At 35.7% G+C, this 20,833-nt stretch overlaps 1 protein-coding gene across 1 annotated transcript; it reads right to left on the bottom strand.

Moving 5' to 3' along the window:
- Window positions 1-10,360: 10,360 nt before the first annotated feature.
- On the bottom strand, window positions 10,361-19,605 carry LOC131160028 (copper-transporting ATPase RAN1). The gene is made up of 9 exons (XM_058115313.1): window positions 19,110-19,605; window positions 15,668-16,270; window positions 14,786-15,215; window positions 14,214-14,539; window positions 13,271-13,329; window positions 12,840-13,182; window positions 12,279-12,479; window positions 11,914-12,171; window positions 10,361-11,119 (listed from the first exon to the last, which is right to left on the bottom strand). The coding sequence occupies exons 1-9, from the start codon at window positions 19,422-19,424 to the stop codon at window positions 10,643-10,645; spliced, it is 3,012 nt and encodes a 1,003-aa protein (XP_057971296.1). The 5' UTR covers window positions 19,425-19,605; the 3' UTR covers window positions 10,361-10,642.
- Window positions 19,606-20,833: the final 1,228 nt, after the last annotated feature.

Genomic DNA, 20,833 nt, shown 5'->3' with positions numbered 1-20,833 from the left:
CAAGTTGGGTTTTTATGAGCTGACGATGTAAGAATAGTGAGATACAACATGGCAGAGGTGGGTCAAGGTGAAGCAGAAAATTTGAAAGGGTAACATACTAGTTTTCCTCTTGTTAATTGCATGTCTCGCATATGGTTGTTCGGTTCATTTCTTTGGTCTCCCTATGAAGATTATATTTAAACACCAATCATACCATACAACATAGATCTATTATGACATAAACTCACATTACAGAGTTACACTCGATAAAGCGGCGTGGGCTCATATCATCATATCTTTACTAGGAATGGGTAAACTCGTTAAGGTCTAACTTGTACAAACTCATCACCTTTGAAGATCTAATAAATCACCATCAATATGCCTTATATACATGTTAGGCTTGAATGAGGGTAAGATAACTAGGTCAATGACATGTCAGTTAGCTGAGCCTAGTTAATGACATCTCATTGTTCTAAGTGAACTTGGTTAAGCAACACATCAAATAGACGAGCTCAACCTTACTTATTACACTAAACAGGGAAATTCTAGTTTGGCGTAGTTAGTATTCTCATGATAACAAAAGACCTAAATTACATGTCAATTACTCTAATATTTAATGGAGTAGTTGACTCCTAACTCCTCTAAAATTGAGGAAGAGTACCAAAAATAGATCAAAGTAGCTGGTATTCCCATGATAACAAAAGACATACATTCTAGCCCCCGAGCATGTAGCGCGGTGGCAAGAGCGGCCTTAGTGTTGGCATCTCGAGATGTGAGGGCACGGATTTGAAACCTACCACTGCACTACACATCCACGTTTACATCCTGGAATGTGATGGGTTAGCTGCTCCTGGCGTGGGATTAGTCGGGCATATGCTCGGACACCCAGCATTACCTAAAAAAGAAAAACACACAAATTCTATATGTCAATCACTCTAATATTTAGTGGAGTACTTAACTCCTAACTCCTCTAAAATCGAGGAAGGGTACCAAAAATAGATTAGACACTTAACAACATACATCTAACCCTAAGTGAAGAGAAAATATTGGGTACATTTTCTCTTTATGATAAATTATTAGCCACACTAGATGTATACATATGATCTAACATGATTTTATTATGTGTACAACAAAAAATTACTTATTTAGTTAAAATACATATATATGACGAAATCATGTTAGATTCGATGTATACATCTAGTATATCTAATGATTTCTCTTAGGTAAAAGGTATGCAACGTAATCTGGTGTTCTTCCAGTTTCTAATTAAGTTTTCAAGGTGGGTTTGTGATTCACCCACCAAAAATTCACAATAGATTTCAAATTTTTATAAATTAAATCGTTTTTTCAAACCAATCACCTATGAAGTGGATTGACGGTGGAAAAAAATGATTTTCAAAATGTAAGAACTTGTTTTCAATCTTTGTTTAACAAAGAATCCATTGAAAATATGTTTTCTAACAAAAAGTTTAAAGGTTTTTCAATAAAGGTTTCAAGTATCTCAAGAGTTTTCAAGTGTTCTCAAGCATGTTTTTTTTTTTTTTTTAAGAAATATTCATCAAAGATATTTTCCAAACATGTTTGAAAAATGTTTTTAAGAACTACAGATGGCTTAATTCCTCTTTTGGGAAATGAAGGCAATCTATTTGGTAGATTTAGCTATACCAAACCAAACAAAAAACGAAAAAGAAAAAAAACAAATTTCTTTTCATTTCTTCTGCATTATTTGTTTATTTGTATGTGTTGTACATTCGATTTGATTAGTCACTTAAGTAATAGGATTCTTATGAGGTTCAGACCTCTACATGAGCTAAAAAGGCCTTTTCAAAAGGGTTAAAGGTTGGATAATCTTCTAAAATGAACAACACAAGAAATGGGAAAATGCAGAGAGTAGTCATCTAGCCTCTATAGGCGAACAACAACCCAGTTTTCAAAAAAAAAAAAATTTGTATTTTTTAAAATTAAAATGTCATTTTCAGAAATCATTTTCAAAAAAGAATGGGAGATATACACACAAGGTAAGTACAAAAACTATTTAAAGGATGGGTGTTTTGAAGTGTTAATGCTTTCAATTCTCATTAAGGAGAATTTAAAGTACTACTTTCCTTATTCACAAATGTAGTCCCAAACCTAATACCTTTACAAAAATTTTCCTTTATTTTTCATTTTCAAAAATTAAAATAAAGTGGCAACTCCATTTTTCAAAATGAAAAAGAACAAGTCAGATAACCAATGGTTTGGTTGTCTATGCATATTTGGTTTTAAATGGTTACCCAATGTTGGCTACCCAAATGGGATTCTCAGAACCTGATGTCAATAGCTTTGGTGACTCTATTGGGGATACTTGAGAGTCAGGCCTCTTCTTATGTGATTGTGTCTGGCTTTAATGTATACGTGATTGTGTGTCTTTGTTTCCTCCATGCTATGTTATATATGTTGTATGTTTGTGATGTTGTGTTGTTGTTGAATGCCATATGTATATGTCTTTTCCATATTCATGCATCCTTGCATCTTATAAGAGTGGTCTATTCATGCACCCTCACTACATCGCATGGGTCCTATACTCAAACCCTTTATGTAACTCTCTGACCCTTTATACGGCCCTGAAGTGTTACAACACATGTATAACACATCTATCTCTGATAAACATATATATACAATCCGCCCTGAAAGGGACATACAAGTGTTTCATTCTGATCTGTATTCTCATGCACAGTGAAAAATATAAACATTCATACGAAATCTAATAGACATACCAAAGTTTTTAACTGTATCCTTACATACATAGGATCGTACTTAAAACATAACCTGTTCTTACAATCCCCAAAAAGACCTTCTGAATTAAGTCTATTACATATACAAAACACTTACGTAAACTACACACAATACTATGCTCCAAGTCCCTCTAGCAACTAAGACTTGTGCCCTGTAGGACCTGAAACAAAAGTTGTATGTTGGGGTGAGACACTTCTTAGTAAGGTGGAAGATATTACATCAGTGTGTGACAACATGTGTTTAAACCAGTAGAAAGCACTTACATATTTAAAGCATTCTCAATCCTGCAATATAGGAGATATATATAGATATAATTCCAGCAATAGATAGTTTAGCATCATAACAGGCGAGAGTTCCCGAGGTTAGGGTAGGTTACAGGCCTATACACTGTACAATCCCTCCGCCTGGTACTCAAATCTGTGACTTTGCCTGCTTTGTTTTTAAATCGTGTATATGCATATTTAGAACACCGTCTAGCTTAGAAACAATCATAACTAATGCCAACACTACCGCTTGGTGCGGATTGTGCGATCATAAACCCTAAACCAACCCTACCTTGCGCAGGCACTGTCATACATTATACATATTATAGTTCGACTAAATCTAATCCACTTGGTCCATTAATCCACCAGTGGCCACACCTATCCAGCCGACTATCTCTGTACCCACGCTGAAAAATAGATGTATGGTTGCACTGTACCTAAATTATAGCAACGGTACCGCGCTTAAACTTTTTAAGGTTTCATATAATATTGAGCTTTTTAAGGCTCTCATAGTAACAAGCTACGGTCCCAATATCATATATACAATTTACAATAAGACAATTTAACTTGTTTCTAATTCATAAATCACTTGTACAATTCCAGTATTTTCACAAACTCATTCATTCATACTGTGGTATCAACCGATACACACACTCTCGATTTAACCTTTTTTTCTCATATAGAGCTCGGTATCTAACCGGAACCTGTTTTCCACATTTTCTAATAACAATTTGGAACTTCAGTTCCCATAATTCACATATGTACTAGTCAGTTCATCACACTCCATTTCATATCATACGTCACACTCATTTGATCAAAATATGCTATATATAGTATAAGACTCAAAAATATCATTTAAACAAAAAAAAAAAAACAAGGGTTCCAAGCATCTCCTACGTTAGGTTTAATACAAATAAATTAGTTTTGGAAAGTTTGGAGATCATATGCCAAAACCTGACTTTTTACCAAAATCGTAATATCGTAAAACTGACCTTTTTAACGGGTGAAACTTTGCAAATAAGAAATCATATCGTACATATAAACATAAGCTAACTTTTTTAGCGATTTAGTTTTTCAAAAAGACTAATGTAAAAAATCCCCTTACCTTTTTCCGAACACTAAAACACGAACTATACAGCTCATACATGCATAAATAATTATGGTCATGTGGATAGGGTGATTACGTAAGGAAAAAGAACCGAAATGCACTTAAGTTGCATGTTCGGTCGACCGTACTGCACAAGTACAATATTACCTAGTCAACCGAACCGGGACCAGCTCAATAGTTTGACCACTGCCCAATTGACCGAGTCATGCCAGTTCATTCTCACCCGATCGATCGAACTCCCTCGGAGTCAACCGTTTGACCATACGGTCGACCGAGCCCAAAACGTAAGCCATCGCCCTGGTCGACCAAGTTCCCACGTGTGAGAACTCAATGCTCCGGTAGACCGAATTACTCAGTTCAAAAGCTCCCGGGCGACCAAACCACACTAAAAAGAAAAATTGCCTTTAGGACACTATGTCCGGTCGACCGAACTTCTAGTTCAATTTATTCCCAATCAACCAAACGTGCACAACTCGGTCAACCGAACTTTGCTTTGGTCGACCAGTGCTCTCGGGTTGCCCCAATATTTTTACCATAGTTAAAATATTTAAACAAGGTTAATTGTATCAAAATGTATTAAAACATTTATAATAATTTCATATATGTCCTGAACGGTTATATTTTTGGGGAACTCTATATATACCCCCTCATTTGGAATAATTAGCATCAAATTAGCAATTTTAATTAGGAAAAATCCTCTAAAATTCTAAAATCTCTTATACTCATTTTTTAGCCTTCTACACTCATTCTTACCATATTTTGTTTTGCTCAAATCTCTTTATAAGTGTGATTGAGTGTTCTTCTCATTATGATTAAGCTCTCTCTTTTTCTTGTTGATTGAGATTATTTTATTAGAGAACTAAGCTTGAAGTTTATCTAGGAGACTTTGTTAATAAGTCTTCCCTAGAAATACTTCATTGAGCCTTTGAGTTTTGCATTGTCATTGCAATACTCAAGGAGTTCACATTGGATTTTGATTACTAAAATATTTTACAAATCACTTTCAAAATATCTCTTGTGCTTGTATTTGAGAAATATATATTTTGGGATATTTTCTTGAGTGCTAAAAGATCTTTTTCGCCATACTTTTGATTGAGATTATCATTTTAATACAAAGATCAAATAACTATTTTACAAACCATTGTTGCATTTCTCTTGTGGTTTACTTTGATAAAAACTTCTGTTGAGATATTTGGAGTATACTTGTGATCTTTGCTAGTGCACTGTGATTGAGAATATTATTTTAACACAAAGATCTTGTCACTTACACTCTCACGTTCTGATTGCATTATTAGCATTAATTTGAGAGTACACACTAAAGCTACACTGAGCTTATCATATCTTATCATTTGGTAGTGTGTTGATTATATTGGTACATATCAACTTATGTAAGAAGCATTTCCTTGTACGCAAAAATTGTATTTCAAATTTGTTGTATTCCAGGCACGGGCCTGAAGTGGGAGACTAGCCCTATTGAATAGTCCCGTACTGGCTTAGTCCTGGTTAGGAAAGCTAGGTCCGCCATCCTAGTAAGGCGTGTTGGTTGAGGTCAGCCCCGCTAATTGACCTAAGTGTAACCGGTGCCCTCCACCCGTTAAGTGAGCCTTTAGTGGAATCCTCGAGCTTGCAAGCTAAAGACGGGGACGTAGGCACAATTGGCCAAACCCCGATAACATATCGTGCGAGCATTTTATTTTTTCGTAATTTATTTATCGTACATGTATGTTATATTGTGATTGTCGCGCATTATTTAATTTTCGAACGTTATATTTATTTGCGCATGTGGAACTGTATAGACAGACCCTAGGTTGCGAATATACTGATGTCAGATTAGCTAAACCTAGGAATAACTTTTAAAATTCCAATTCACCCCCCCCCCCTCTCTTGGGAATACACCAAAGTTAACAATTGTCATTCCACACTCTATCTGAGATGTGTGGTTGCACTATCTATCCTGTACTAGTTACGGTACTGTGCTCTGTGTTTTATTTTGGTCCATCAGGGTTCTGATACTGTATAATACTATTTCTATATATTATTGTTTTAGCATGATTCTATGACAAATGTAATGCCATGATTTTGTAATAATTGTAATATCATGGTTCTATAAAAGCTGTTTAAAATTATGAATTAAAACTCTATACTAAAACAAGTATTTCTCATGCCACACAATTTGGGGTAATACTCAGAATACTATAATCTATATGAGAAAATTGTATTTTACTACTATATAGTAAAATCATATTCTCTACTATATGGAAATAATATATATCATCTATAGGATTTTTGTGAAATCCAAATTTCTGAATTTTCCCAAATGTACCTAACATGTGAAAAGCCATAAATTTCCATACCCATAAATTCATATCCTGTAATATTCAGAAAATCATATGTTGATATCTCATAATTAAATACTATATTTTGACCGGTAGAAATTCTAAAACTAACTGGCATAACTTATTCCCCGTACTTGCTTACTGAGAGGGTGTTTACTACCCACGCTCGCAGCGTTCGGAGCTCAAAACCCTGAAATAATATATCCCAGTTCAATCAACTCAACCCTAGAATTATAATTATTTAAACATCCCTAGGCCTAAACACTCCATTTAATCAATTAAATTCCAAACATTTAACATATTTATCACCCTTACCTCAACTTTGGAGTGGTGCTCAAGAACCCTAAAACTCAAAACTGCTCTGATCAACCTGTTAAGTGCCGCTCCTAGGACCCCGCAGCGAAGTCCGATCGTCATATCGGGCTGTAATCGGAGGGAAATCAAAGAGAAAAGGAAGAGGGTTTCGTGGTTTAGAGAGAGAGAGAGAGAGAGAGAGGAAGAGTTTGTTTTTATTCAAATGGAAATGAGCTTGCAGGATCCCTTTTAATTCAGCATTACCAGACAAAACCATCAACATTTTTCCTAAAACCGACGTTGGTTTGGTTTTTAACCAAGCCTATTTTCACCGTTTTACTATTATTGGGCTACGGTTAAACAAAACCGTCGGCGATTTTCTAACCATCGACAGTTTGGTCTACACCAAACCAAATTTCCTTCTTTTCTCTATTTTTCTTATTATTTCAATTTTTCAGGCCTCTATAATTATGAAGATCTTATTCAATCCAATGTTGTAAGAACCAGAACCATGATATATGGGTTTATTGTGTAAAAGAGGGGTAAAAATGGAATTTGTACAGACTTCGTCGACGAGGCCATAATTCGTCGACGAAGGTAGAAGGCTTTTCGTCGACGAAATTCAGAGATTCGTCGACGAAGAAAAGCCGAGAGGTTTGGAAAATTTAAATATCAGGGTTCGTCAACGAAATCGCTGTCTCATCGACGAAATCCCTGAAGACTTCGTCGACGAAGACACCAATTCGTCGACGAAACCTCTCGGATCAAAGGTCTTTATAAGGATATTTTTGGTTGCTTCTTGGCTAAGTTATGGTTTTCCTCTCTCTCTCTCTCTCTCTTCTCTCTCTATTCGATTGCTTCATCGTTTGTCGCCTGAATCACAAATCCAAAGTTACTGCGAGGATCAGTGAAGGATTCTCTACGTTTCTAGCGGATCGGAATCTCGTTTCGGAAGATTTCGGGTTTCAGGCTAAAATCGAGGTAAGGCTCGATTTTCATTTCTGATTCAGTATATGTGTAGTAGTACGGATTGTAAGCATGTACTGTACTGTGGTTTGTAGGTTTTGAATCGTAGTTTTGGGGGCTGTAGAGTTCGTAGTTGAATTTCGGATTAAGGTAAGGGGATTCTGTTTATATCAGTTCATTTTTTAAATCAGGATTGGTAAGCCTGTAGGCTACGATCATATGTACGTTTTGGCTACTTATTTGGGGAAATCTATCGGGTAAAAAAACACAGGATTTTTGGGTTACAGTTTTTGAGAAAATTGGAAATTTTGGGTATCATCTCTACTTTGTTTAGAAAATTGTTGGATGTATTAAAACTATATTATTGAGGTGACCGTAATCCATATATGCATAAACTGTTTACTTGAATTTGTAAACGATATGATTTGCAGTAAACCAAATAAGTGTGGTATGTTTGTATGTATGTATTTTGTTCCAGATATTTGTGAAACAGCTATATGGCGGCTAATTACCGTACGCTGAAATGTATAGGAACGTGAGTTCCAAAATGATTCCAAGAGTTTGTAAAACAGCCATGTATTGGTTAACTACCGTGGGCGAGAGTAGCCGGCTCTATATCCGGGGTGTGAAATATCACCAGTATGTTCCGGCTGGTCACCGAAGGGTGTGTTCTACACCGTATGTAGTAATGGAATCACTGTGGGCTTAGGTTGTCGCAGCGTAGTTGTGCATGTGGCAACGTAATCGTGGTGAGACTAGGTGACCTTGTGTAGTTGCGTATGTAGCAATGTAATCACTATTGGGCCTGAGTCGTAGATCTTCGTAGTTGCACGTGTAGTAATGTAATCGCTGTGAGACTAGGTAACCTTGTGTAGCTGTGCATGGAGCAATGTAATCATTATTGGGCCTTGATCGTCATAGCGTATTTGCGTAGGTAGTAATTTAATCGCTGTGAGACGAGGTGACCTTGTGTAGTTGCGAAACTGGTGTGACAACACTGACCGTATGTATGTATGTATGTTTTGGGTATCATATGAACTGGAATAGTTTTTGTGAAAATACTGGAACTGTATGGAAATGTATGAAACTGTACGAATTGTTTCAAACTGTATCGTATGTATAGTGTTATGAAGTATGTAAAATGACACTGGTATGCCACACACTGATATAACTTGTTTTCTCCCTTAGTAAGAGGTGTCTCACCCCAAATATATATAAATATTTTTCAGGTCCTTCGGGTAGCCGAAACTAGCATCCTAGTGTCTGGAAGCGAGGGGTGTTGTTTAGTTACTGCTAGTACCTGTTAGGTACGAGTTTTGGTATTCAGGCTGTCGGGATGGTTTTTGTAGACACCTGGGGTATGTTTTGTATATGGAAAGGTATATCCTAACTTGTATAGACTCTGGTATGATACTAGTTATGTATAAAAGACCGTATTCCGCTGCGTATTTTGATGAGTATGGACGTATGTATATATGTATATAGGGCATCCGTTCACCCCACGAGGTCGGACCCTCTTTGTATGTGGTATCATGTATGTTTTAATTGATACAGAAACAGGTTAGGTTACTAAATTCACACCTGGGACCCACTCACAGATTCAGGGCGTGATAAATGTTCTATATATGTATGCACTATTTCATTTGAACGCACTTGTGATAACTAACTAAGGGTATGATTGATTAGAACAAGATCGAACAATAGTAGGTGGCAAACGGTGCAGCAGGTGGCACACAGCAACTAGATGTGGCTGTGGAAGGCGGTAAATGGGTGGTGGCCGAGCAGCTCTCCAGAGAATCACATGCAGCAATAGGAGGGGATGTCGGATGCGAACGCAAGAGAAAGAATAGGGATTTAGGATGCACGAGATTTTTGCAAGAGAGGGGGAAAACGGGATATTTGGGGAAGATTTTTAGTGATGATTTAAAACTCGTCACTAATAGATTTTCAATATAATTTTTTTAAAAAAATAATGTTAACTAATCGTGAAAAAAAAAAAACTAATCGTGATGGAAGAAAAGCATCACTAAAAATAAACAGCAGTGATCAAAGAGACACTTGCACTAATATTTTCTATAGTCAGTTTTAGTGACGATTCAAAAGCACCACTAAAAATTTCCCTAAATTTTCTATTACTTTAAAATAATTTATATTATTAATGATGAAAAGGGATCGTCACTAAAAAAAAATTAATAGTGACCAACACACGTTCGTCACTAAAAGTTAATAGTGATCAATCATACCGCGTCAATTATAAGACTCAATCCTTCCTTAAATGTACGGAATCAAATGTTAAAAAAATTCAAATAGAATAGATATTGCTCTTTAGAAATTGAATAACAAAGTTCCAATTATCTCTCTCTCTCTCTCTCTCCTTTAATCTATTTCCGATCAACTTTCATATTTTTTCTCTTCTATAATTTCTATATCCTCTTGTATACTGCATTTTTGAGAGTGCACTTTGAATTCCCACCTACTTTATAAAAAGATTAAAGCCTCTATTAGGATTCAAAATTTTGTATGAATTTGGATAAAAACATAACATAAAATTGTAATTAATTTCTTCCAAATCCATACATTCAAATTTAAACCCTGACATTAGGGTCCAAGCACAACCTAAAAATCAATGGCAAATAAAATAAAGAAAAAAGTAGTCATTAACTTGTTATATACATTAAGAGCACCGCTGTATGAAAGCTAAATATTAAATAAAGAAAAATGGCTATCATTTGATACAATTGACATTTACATTGAATGGGTATTAAACGGGAGAAAAACAGAAGACCCAGAAAGAATAAAAATCCAAAACAAAACAAAACAAAACAAAGCACACACAAAATTGGAAGATCATACACACCCATTTTATGCCATACTAGATTCCTAAAGTTGAAACCTATCCATTTTCCCCCCTTTCTTTGTTCCTACTCTACAGTAATTTCTAGTATAGAGGTAAGCCTAGGCTTCTTATATCTTCTAAGCAGCAAAGAGGAGCACACAACACTTACGGATGACAGAGCCATGCATGAACCGGCAGCCCAAGGTGGCAGCTTAATCCCTGTCCAAGGAAAGAAAACTCCAGCAGCAACAGGGATTGCAATCACATTGTAAGCCATGGCAAAAACATAATTCCATCGGATTCGAGAAAAAGTTCTCCTTGATAGGTCAATGGCTGTGATCACATCTTCCAAGTTATTCCTCATCAGCACATAATCGGCAGCTTCTATGGCAATATCTGTCCCTGCCCCAATTGCCATACCCACATCTGCGGCAGCTAGGGCAGGGGAGTCATTGATGCCATCTCCCACCATTGCAACTACATTTCCAGTTCTCTGAAATGAACGGATGACATCGGCTTTTCCCGCAGGCATTACCTCTGCCCTCACATCTTGAATGCCAACCTGCCAGCAACAACTTAGTTCTTCAATTTCTTATTGCGTGAAAATTTTAGTGAGTGACCGTATATATGTGGCGGTGAAATCATGACTAAAATAATAAACTAAACCTGTTGAGTTATAGTTTTCGGTTGTTTTTCAACAAGTTGCTAACTTGCAGTGCACTCACACATCCATGGGTATTTGAACTTAAAATAGGAAAAAATTTCAAAAATAATCAGACATGCTCAGGTGTGCATGAAACAAGAGTCATGTGTGCATATGTGAGAGAGATGGGGGGAAGTGGGAGAGCAGTGTTCGAAATCTGGACCAGACTGGCCAGTCAGACCCGGAACCGGAGATGCCTTCCAGTCCAGTCTAACATCTGAAGTCAGGTTTGATCAAACTCAGTTCAAACTGAACAAAACCCAGTTGAACCAGTATAACAGGCCTGTTTGACCAGTTTGCATATAATTCATAGTTAAAAAATATTATTATGATAAAAATAATTATTTCCATTCAAAAAAATGCATAGAATATATGTTTTGTATTTTATTGTTACATATACAAAAAACATATTCACTTTTACTTAAATATTTAACCTTTGTACATAAAATATAACTATAAAATCAGTGGATATGTTCCTGGTCAAACGTCAACCCATGAATTGATTGGCTGATCCGCTCACTAACTAGTCTAGTTTTTATTTGTTGTGTGTGTGTGTGAGAGAGAGAGAGAGAGAGAGAGAAACGGAGAGAGAGGTTTCTGTCGTTGACATTAAGAGTTGTTTGACATACACACGTAAATAAGCAGATACGCACCTCCTTACCAACAGCCCGAGCTGTCCTCCAGTTATCTCCTGTAACCATGACTGGTGTGACACCCATTTTCCCAAGGCCTTCTATAACGACGGCTGCTTCCCTCTTTAATGGATCTGTTACCCCCAAAACACCAACTAGGTTACCATCATGCGCAACAAGTATGCCCGTATTTGCATTTTCTTCCAATTCTACAACAAATTTTTCTACATTGTTTGGAATGTTGATCCCATTTTCAGTCATCAGCTTCCGATTACCAACCTGTTAAAGATAATTACACATTTACAAAAAACCTGAACAATTATAACCCTTATTTCTTTCTAGTCAAACCATATCAACAATCTCAAAGTCTCTAAATTAAAACACACCAAGACTTGTTTCCCTGCAACAAAGCACAGGATGCCTCTTCCAGGCAGAGCAGAGAACTCAGAGACGTCAAGAAGCCATCCAGAAAATTTAGACTCTTTGTTGTGATGTTCAGCATCCTTGGTTGCAGAAGTTGCATCAAAGAAATGGAAATGGTGAGCATATTCCAGTATAGCTTTGGCCAGTGGGTGTTCACTGCTAGCCTAAGCAAGGAAAGTGAAAAAAGAATCACTGATTGCTCATTATTGCCATTTAGCATGAGTGCATGACAATTAAAGAAAGCCTAACGCAATGTACGAACAACCAAATCATCAATTAAATAAATAAACAATGAAAACAAGGAAAAGGAACAGGAAAAGAAATTGTTCAAGTCCCCTGCAATTTTCAGTGTTGCAGTACATGGAATTTAATTTTTTAGTAATGAAATTATGCAGGTATCAATTGATAACATATTGTGCAGCACTCTAAGACTGAACCAGAAACAAAACATGGGGATCCAGACATGTATCCCAAAAGAAAATATCAAAAACAAATTGTTACAAATATAGAGAGCATTAAGTCACCTCTGCAGAAGCTACCAAAGTCAGGAATTCTCCCCGATCCATTCCAGTGAAAACTTTAGCAGTTGTAACTGTAGCATTTCCCTTGGTTAAGGTCCCTGTTTTATCGAATATTACATAACTAATCTTCTGAGCCCTTTCCAAAGCATCCCCGCCTTTTATAAGCACTCCATTATTCGCTCCCACCCCTGTTGCAACCATTACAGCAGTAGGTGTAGCCAAGCCAAGTGCACAGGGGCATGCAATCACCACAACTGATATTGAAAACATGAGGGCAAAAACAAAATAATTGCCATTTTCTGGTAACCAGGTTTCTGGGTAAGCTCCAAGAACTCCAGAAATATACCTACAGACAATAAGCATAACAAATTGTAAAACGAAAGTTGAAAGTAGCACTGGAAGTCTTGAACTAAATCAAGTCAGTACATACTTACCAAGCCAATAACGTTAACAACGCGATAATAACAACTGTAGGGACAAATATGCTTGCAACCTGTAACTCACAAAGATATCAAGGACATAGTAGATTAAAACAAGAACAATCGAAGTTCCGTGACATAGAGTTTAAAACTAGGAAAGACAAAAATGAAACACAAATGTTGATCCCCTAGTAGCAAGAAGAAAAACATAAAGCTGATCAAATGTTGAATTTTATTACTGCTGTGGACAAATCTTCCATTTCTTTTTCAATACTCATTACTTCTTGAAGAACCTCCAAGACTATGTTTCTCATCCTTTTAAGACTCATCATGGATTAGTCTGGCACAGTGGAGCATTTGGCACTTTTACTTGCATTATTCCTTACTTTCAATAAAAGTTTGCTCAAGTTTACTAATGCACTATCTGCAGGTTTCTACCACTTAATTCAAATAGGCAAATACCACATAAACAATAACAGTAGCAGCAAATTTTTTCCTCATTTTAAAATTTTCGATGCACAACTAAATTTGAGCTGATGCCAAGAGAGGCAACACTAGGGAATCCAACATTTTTTTTTTCAGCAAACAAAATTGCATAACAAATTTCAAAAGGTCCCCACAAGAATATTACCGTGATTGCTGACTCCTAACTCAACAAACACTACATATCCAACTAAGAGTATAGACCAACATCTATAAAAATAATAAACACAGATACGACGAGGTAAGTGAACTTGATTTCCCTGAAAAACTGGCAAAAAATTTAGCATATTCTTTATTCAAGGTTTTGTTTCACAATTTGGCCAATATTTTGACTCTGCTCTTTTAGAAATAGTGAAAGAACTTTTTATTCAAAAAGCAAGAGCTTTCAAGTATAAACTAAATTATGACTAGACCAACATGAAGAAGAGCACAAACAGAACGATGTCGGAACTTTAGCTTCACCAAAGATACTTACAAAATCAGCAAACTTCTGGATAGGAGCTTTAGACATCTGAGCTGTCTCAACCAGACAGATTATCTGGCTTAAAACTGTGTTAGACCCTACTTTTGTGGCTTGTACATTAAGGGAACCATGTAAATTTATTGTACCACCAATAACTGAAGAATTAATCTCATTCAAAACAGGTGCAGATTCACCAGTTACCATACTTTCATTGACATAACTTGAACCCCATACAACCACACCATCTGCTGGAATCTTTGTACCAGGAAGGACTTTTAAGACATCACCAGGCTGAATTAGCAAAGCATCTATTTCCCTTTCTCCTATACACCTTCCACCTAGAAAAACAACAAAATCATTTCTTTTTATTTAGTCAACATCATAAAAATAGTTCTCAGCAGTAATTTAGCACTGATTCAAGATACCAACAAAATTATCAAAGCTTTATTCTACCCACATGCAGGTCGGGCAAAGGGCATCAATAATGAAACACTGAAGAAATGCAAAAGCATATGAAAACCTCAAATCATCAAAATTAATTACCACATTAGTATCCAAAGCCAAATTAGATCAAGAAGACATACTCTTATCTTTAACAAGCAACAATGCAGTTGACGGAGCAAGTTCCACCAACTTCTTTATAGCATCTGATGTCTTGCCCTTGGCAACAGTTTCCAAATATTTCCCCAAAAGTACAAAGGTTATCAGCATGGCACTTGTTTCAAAGTATGTCGGGGACCAAAAACCGGTCACAGCACCATACAGAAGTGCGCCGACAGAGTAGAAGTAAGAGGCTGAAGTCCCCAAAGCAACCAACACATCCATGTTGGTTGAACCATTCTGAAGAGCCCTACCAGCTGCAACATAGAAACGCCTCCCAACAACAAACTGAACAAGACTCGCCAATGCCCACTTCAACCAATCACCCATAAGGAATGGTCCGCATCGCCACAGCAATAAGGAGTACACCATAGGTATATGAGGGCAAACTACCCGTATGAAAAAGATAGGAATCTGCAGTCAGAAGAATTTATTGTAAAAAATTAGTAAAGCTTGTGCGGCTGGTGGAAGCTTTGAGAGTCACATGTCCAGATGAGCTTTTAAAAGCAATTGTGATCATATCTTTGTAAATAAGATTATGGTAAAATAGAGTGCTCACTTCTCAGATGTTATGTGAAATAAGTCTCAAAGGTGAAAAATATAGGCACATCTTAGAACCAAGAAGGGAATTTTTTTCTCAAATAAACCTCCAGTCAACATGTGAAATGCATATTTAATTAATGTTTATTGTGTTTAGGATGAAACATTCACGATAAGTCATCAAAACAATACGCAAGTGACATGAAAAATCCTAAGAATATGAATTAGAAACACACATCGATTGCTAAACAAAAACCCCAAATAGTAGGGAGGGCATACAATACGTCAAATTGATGTACTGAAGGATATAGAAGAAAAATACTTACACTGAGAACCAGACTGGAGGTGAAAAGCCGAAACATGTTTGATGATTCTTCCACATCTTTTGAAGTCATTCTTGCATAAGGACTCCTGACATGTAATTTGAACTTTCCATTGCTCCCACCTTCAATTCCATCTACTAAAGATCTGGAACTAATAACTTCAGGATCGAAAACAACTTCTAGTTCTCTTGAAATCCTGTCAAATAAATATTGTTTCACTCCTTTTAGGTTGTTAACTATGTCTTCTAAAAATAGAATATCCATCTCGCTTAATATGCCAGCAACGCTTAGTATGATTTTATCCTGCTCACCACTCTGCACAAGTGCAGCTTCAAAACCAGCATCCTCTATTGCATTTATTATGCCATCCTTACTAATAACAGTAGGATCATACTCAACTTGACCTAATGAAGTAGCCAAGGCAACTACAGCCCTTTTGACACCAGGGAGCTTTCCCAAAATACCTTCAACAGAGTTCACACAAGCAGCACATGTCATGCCTCCTATGGTGAACTGTCCCAACAGAGTTCCGCTTGCCTTACTAGGTTCAGGTAAAATCTCTGCATCAAAGCCAGCATCCTCTATAGCATTCTTAATATCTTCATCCTGAACCAAAAGAAAAGTTGTACCAAACAACAATTAAAGCAGAATCCCAAGTTTGAAACAATTGACAAACTTGATAATACTGACAAATGAAGTGATTTGGTACAATAAAGTAAAGCAGAATAAGCTCTGTCAATATAGGACTTACAAAATGAATTGAAGAACACAAACAAAAGAGTAGTGATATCAAACAATTTGCTGAAAATTTTCAGTGAAGAATGGATGGGCAACAGTTTAAAACCAACTACCCCACCCTGTGCCCCAAGTAAAAAACCAAAGAGCCAAAAAAAGGACAAAATAAACAAAACAAAGAATGAGAAAAACAACAAAAAAGTTAATGATTTCAAACGTTCTCATTTATAATGCAGACTGATAGCCAAAATAAAATAAAAAAGGGAAAATGAATAAAAGTTTCACTTATTAACACAACAAAATAATTTAATGATTAAAATGAAAAAAAAAAATTAAAGCAAAATGCCTGCTCATAAAACATCACATAGTTCTTAATCATTTCAAATACTCGGCCTTAAAAAAAAACACACACACACACACACACACAAAACGGATAGCCACAATAACTGAAAAGGTAGCACCTAGATTCCCAATGTGATGAGCCACATGATTCTTTAAGAACACAACTCGTTTAGTTTTCTTTAGTTCATGGCAACAAGCAGAGGAGAATTAAACGTCTCCATGGCTTGCTGCTGTTTATAGCAATCGAGGTTTTAAATTTCGGCGTTGACTAAAATTTAGAAGCTTCAAAATTACAGAAATTTCTATGGAAATCTTCCCGTCAATTTTCAATTTGATTTTTAAAAATTTCCAGAAATTAAGAGGGAGAATGGAAGTTTTTTATAAAATTTTAGAAATTTTTAATAAACATAATAATGCAAGATTTAGAGGTATGTATTATAATTGAAATACATCAATAATAGGCGTTTGGTGTTAAGGTGCTATAACTATAATATACAAGTCATATTAAATATTCATATTCAATTAATATCAATGAAATTCATACGGTTGAGGATTATCAGTATACAACTACAATTAATTTAGACATAAGACGTTCAATAAAATGTTGTGTCTAGCATCTCAAATTTCAATTTTACTTAAAATTTCAAAAGTATAAAAGCTATCATCCATAAACTTCCCACAATAATCTTTGTTTTCAATGGAAAAAAGGATGTGTTAAGACGACAATTTCAATTTGAGTTATATCTCAAATTTCAATTTCTTCAAAATTTTTCCTGTAGTCAACTTTCAAAAAATTCTGTTGAAATTTTAACGTTTCAATAAATTTTGGAAAATTCGTGGAAATATAAATGAAAATATTATCATATGGAAATAAACTGACATTTTGACTCCATAAGTAGGGGAAAACAAAGAAATTTCTATACTTTCATAGAAATTTACAGCCATGATAGCAACATAATAGAACAGAAATTAAAGAATCTTAGGCTAAAAAATATTAATGATAAGATAGTCCCTGAAATGCCACCACTTTAAGCAATGGTTGAAATGCATAATTTTAAATGTTAGGGAGAGAAAAAAAAAATACCATTCAAATATTATTTTAACTACATAAAAGCTACATTTTAAAGCCAACAGATGGCCAAACACAATGAGATTATTTTATTTATAAATTTGTGAACACAGAAACATCAATTTCTAGTCATTGTGTTCCTAGAACTTTGCATCTTCTTTAAAAATGCATGGTTTTTGACAGCATTTACTCTCCTTTAGGGATTGCAGGTTAATGGACTACAACCACATACCCCCATTGATGGGGCAAGGGATTGGATAAGAATTGGCAACTGGCACCAATATGCAGTGTTTTGGGGGTTTAGTCCCTGACTATTAAAACCAAAGGAGCTCACAGATCATCATAAAGCAATTTATTTAATAAACAAACATAAATTTCTTTTTGTGAAAAACAGAAGAAATTTTGAAGAAATTATAATTTCTATTCATCAAATATGGTCTCCTATATCTGGGCCACATGCAAAATAGGCTGTGATAACATATATCAAACATAACGATCCCAATCACAAATGGAGCATGATTGCAAGTGTCAACAAATGCCTATATGCATGTGTGTGTGCATTTATGCTTGAGTGAGAGAGAGAGTGATTCCTCAAACATCCATCTATTAAGCATTTTCAATAAGCCCCAACTACCAACCAATGAGTACAAGTATAATCAGTCATAGTTCAACATATTCTCAATAAATACAAACACTACTCCTACATCACAACAATAATATATAAAACTTCAATTCCAGTTACAACTGAAAACAAATCAATTTCAGTAAAAGCAACTAGAATTACACATTTCAAAGGCCAAACCAACATATGCCGGACTAAATTAAAGAGTCTCAATTACCACAGACTACTTATTCAATTCCGGTTAGCAGTGAAAACAAATCAATTGCAACAAAAACAACTAGAATTAGGCGTTTCAAACGCCAAACCAACATATACCATGTTATAGAGAAGAGTTTTAAAATTCATCAGTAACAAAAATTACCCAATCTACAATATAGTCAAAACTAAAAAAAATCTCAATAAGCATAACAGCATGATCATACTTCCGACAATGGAAAATAACCATTCAACAAATTCCCAAATGAACAACACTTAAAAATTGTAGTTAACAAGGAGTAAGAATAATGCACTTCGCTACCCAAAGGAAAACAACACTTGTAGCTACAAACTGCAGATTTTTCTATATTTAGCAGCAACCCGTTAACCAAAATAACTAAAAATGAAATCAACAGAAGCAAGACAATCACAACATATATGTTATTAAGAGACACAAAGCAACTTAAAGAGTAGACTACAACCTTCACCAACTTGGGATCAAAAACAACATCAGCCTTGTTCTGAAGCAAGGCAACTGACGCCCTTAAGACTCCTTTAACGGCCTTCAAAGCTCCTTCCACCGAATTGGAACAAGCCGCGCAGGTCATCCCTGTGACTCGGACTTGAATTCTCCTCACACCTTGCTCCACCCCTCCAGAAACGCCATCCTCTTCTCGCTCATACGCGTCAAGCAGACGCACTTCCTCGAGGTCGTCGGCATCTTCGGCGATCTCTGGCAGCCTGCGGCCGCCGGCGGAGACAGCCGTAAGCTGAAGGTCCCTGAGACTCGGCGCCATTGGAGGGACCAAGAAGGAGAGCCCAAAAGATATATAGAAAGGGGAGCAAAGAAATGGAGAAAAGGGGAATCTAGAGAGAGAAAAAAGAGAGGGGTTTAGAGAGAGAGGAGACTTTTCCGAGGGTGATGGTGAAGACAGCCATTTTTTAACCAAGGGCAGCTGGTGGAGGGGTTGGGGTTGGAGGGGCCGGCCGGTAGCGAAGGAAGGAGACTTTGGGGCCATCATTCGCCGAATCTGCCCCTGGTTATTATTTATATTTACGGAAATGCCATTTGTACTTTTAATGTTTGACATTGTACTACAAACTTTGTGTCGCGAGTGAAATCGCGCAACGCCTCCACCGCGAGAAACCCTTTCTTCTCAGCGCGGTAACTGATTTACGTGTTTTAATTGCCAAACAAAACGGTAAGGACACGTTTGCCATATGAAAAATGCCCACCTATTTTATTAGTTTTTATTAAAATATTATAATTTTAATTAAAAACTAGCAATTTATAATAATTATTAAATATTTATCAAAATTTTGTATGTGTGCCACATTGTGTTACTAATTTCCAATTCATTAATAAAATTAATTATAAGTTCATCCTGAAAGATAAGATTAAAATTTAAAAAGTTAATTATTTTTTTAGTCAAAATTTAGTCAATGTAATTACATATAAAGCATTGAAATTTAATAAATTCAATTATTTTTAAATTATTGAATTTAGAATATTTAAGTTGCTACACATTTAACCTTCTCCCTTCATTCAGTTTGCAAAATAACATATAGTGATATATTGTTTGCACAAAGAAATATGTTTGGTCAAACTTTGACAATAGATGTTTTCAATATTATTAGTGGACATTTCAAATTTGAAAGTTGTGATTCTAAAATTGATGATTTTAGGCATAAAACTTATAGCAGATATGATGATTTTTCAAATTATTTGATTAAGAATTCAAATCATTTTATTAATGATTTAAATTTTTTTCTTATAAGTGGCTTTCTTAATTTAACATGCGAAATTGGATTCATTGTCGATTAATAAGTTAGTTTGACTGAAGCAATATATCAATGCCCTAATTTTGAAATTTAATAAATGAAAATGTAAGAATGTTTTGAGATTTTAATATCATGTTTTTAAAGCATTCTGTAACACCCCCCCCCCAACCCAAAAGTGGGGCCCAAGGTGCTACTTTAATAAAATTTGTATTCTTAAATACCACAATTGTCATATAAAAGTAGCGAAAATAATTTAAACATCTTCAAATACATTACCAGAATCCTAAACTACCATTATACATAGAGGTCTCCAATGCCCATATTACAAACTAGCAAAATGAAAGAAAACTAACTTAACCCATACAAACCACTTACTACTACTAGATAATCTAAACTCCGCCCCTTTAGCCTGCTAAGCACCATC

Source organism: Malania oleifera, chromosome 7, assembly GCF_029873635.1.
Source record: "Malania oleifera isolate guangnan ecotype guangnan chromosome 7, ASM2987363v1, whole genome shotgun sequence".
Lineage (NCBI taxonomy): Eukaryota > Viridiplantae > Streptophyta > Magnoliopsida > Santalales > Ximeniaceae > Malania > Malania oleifera.
Note: the sequence above shows the minus strand (reverse complement) of the source record. Positions and strands in the feature narration are given on the sequence as shown.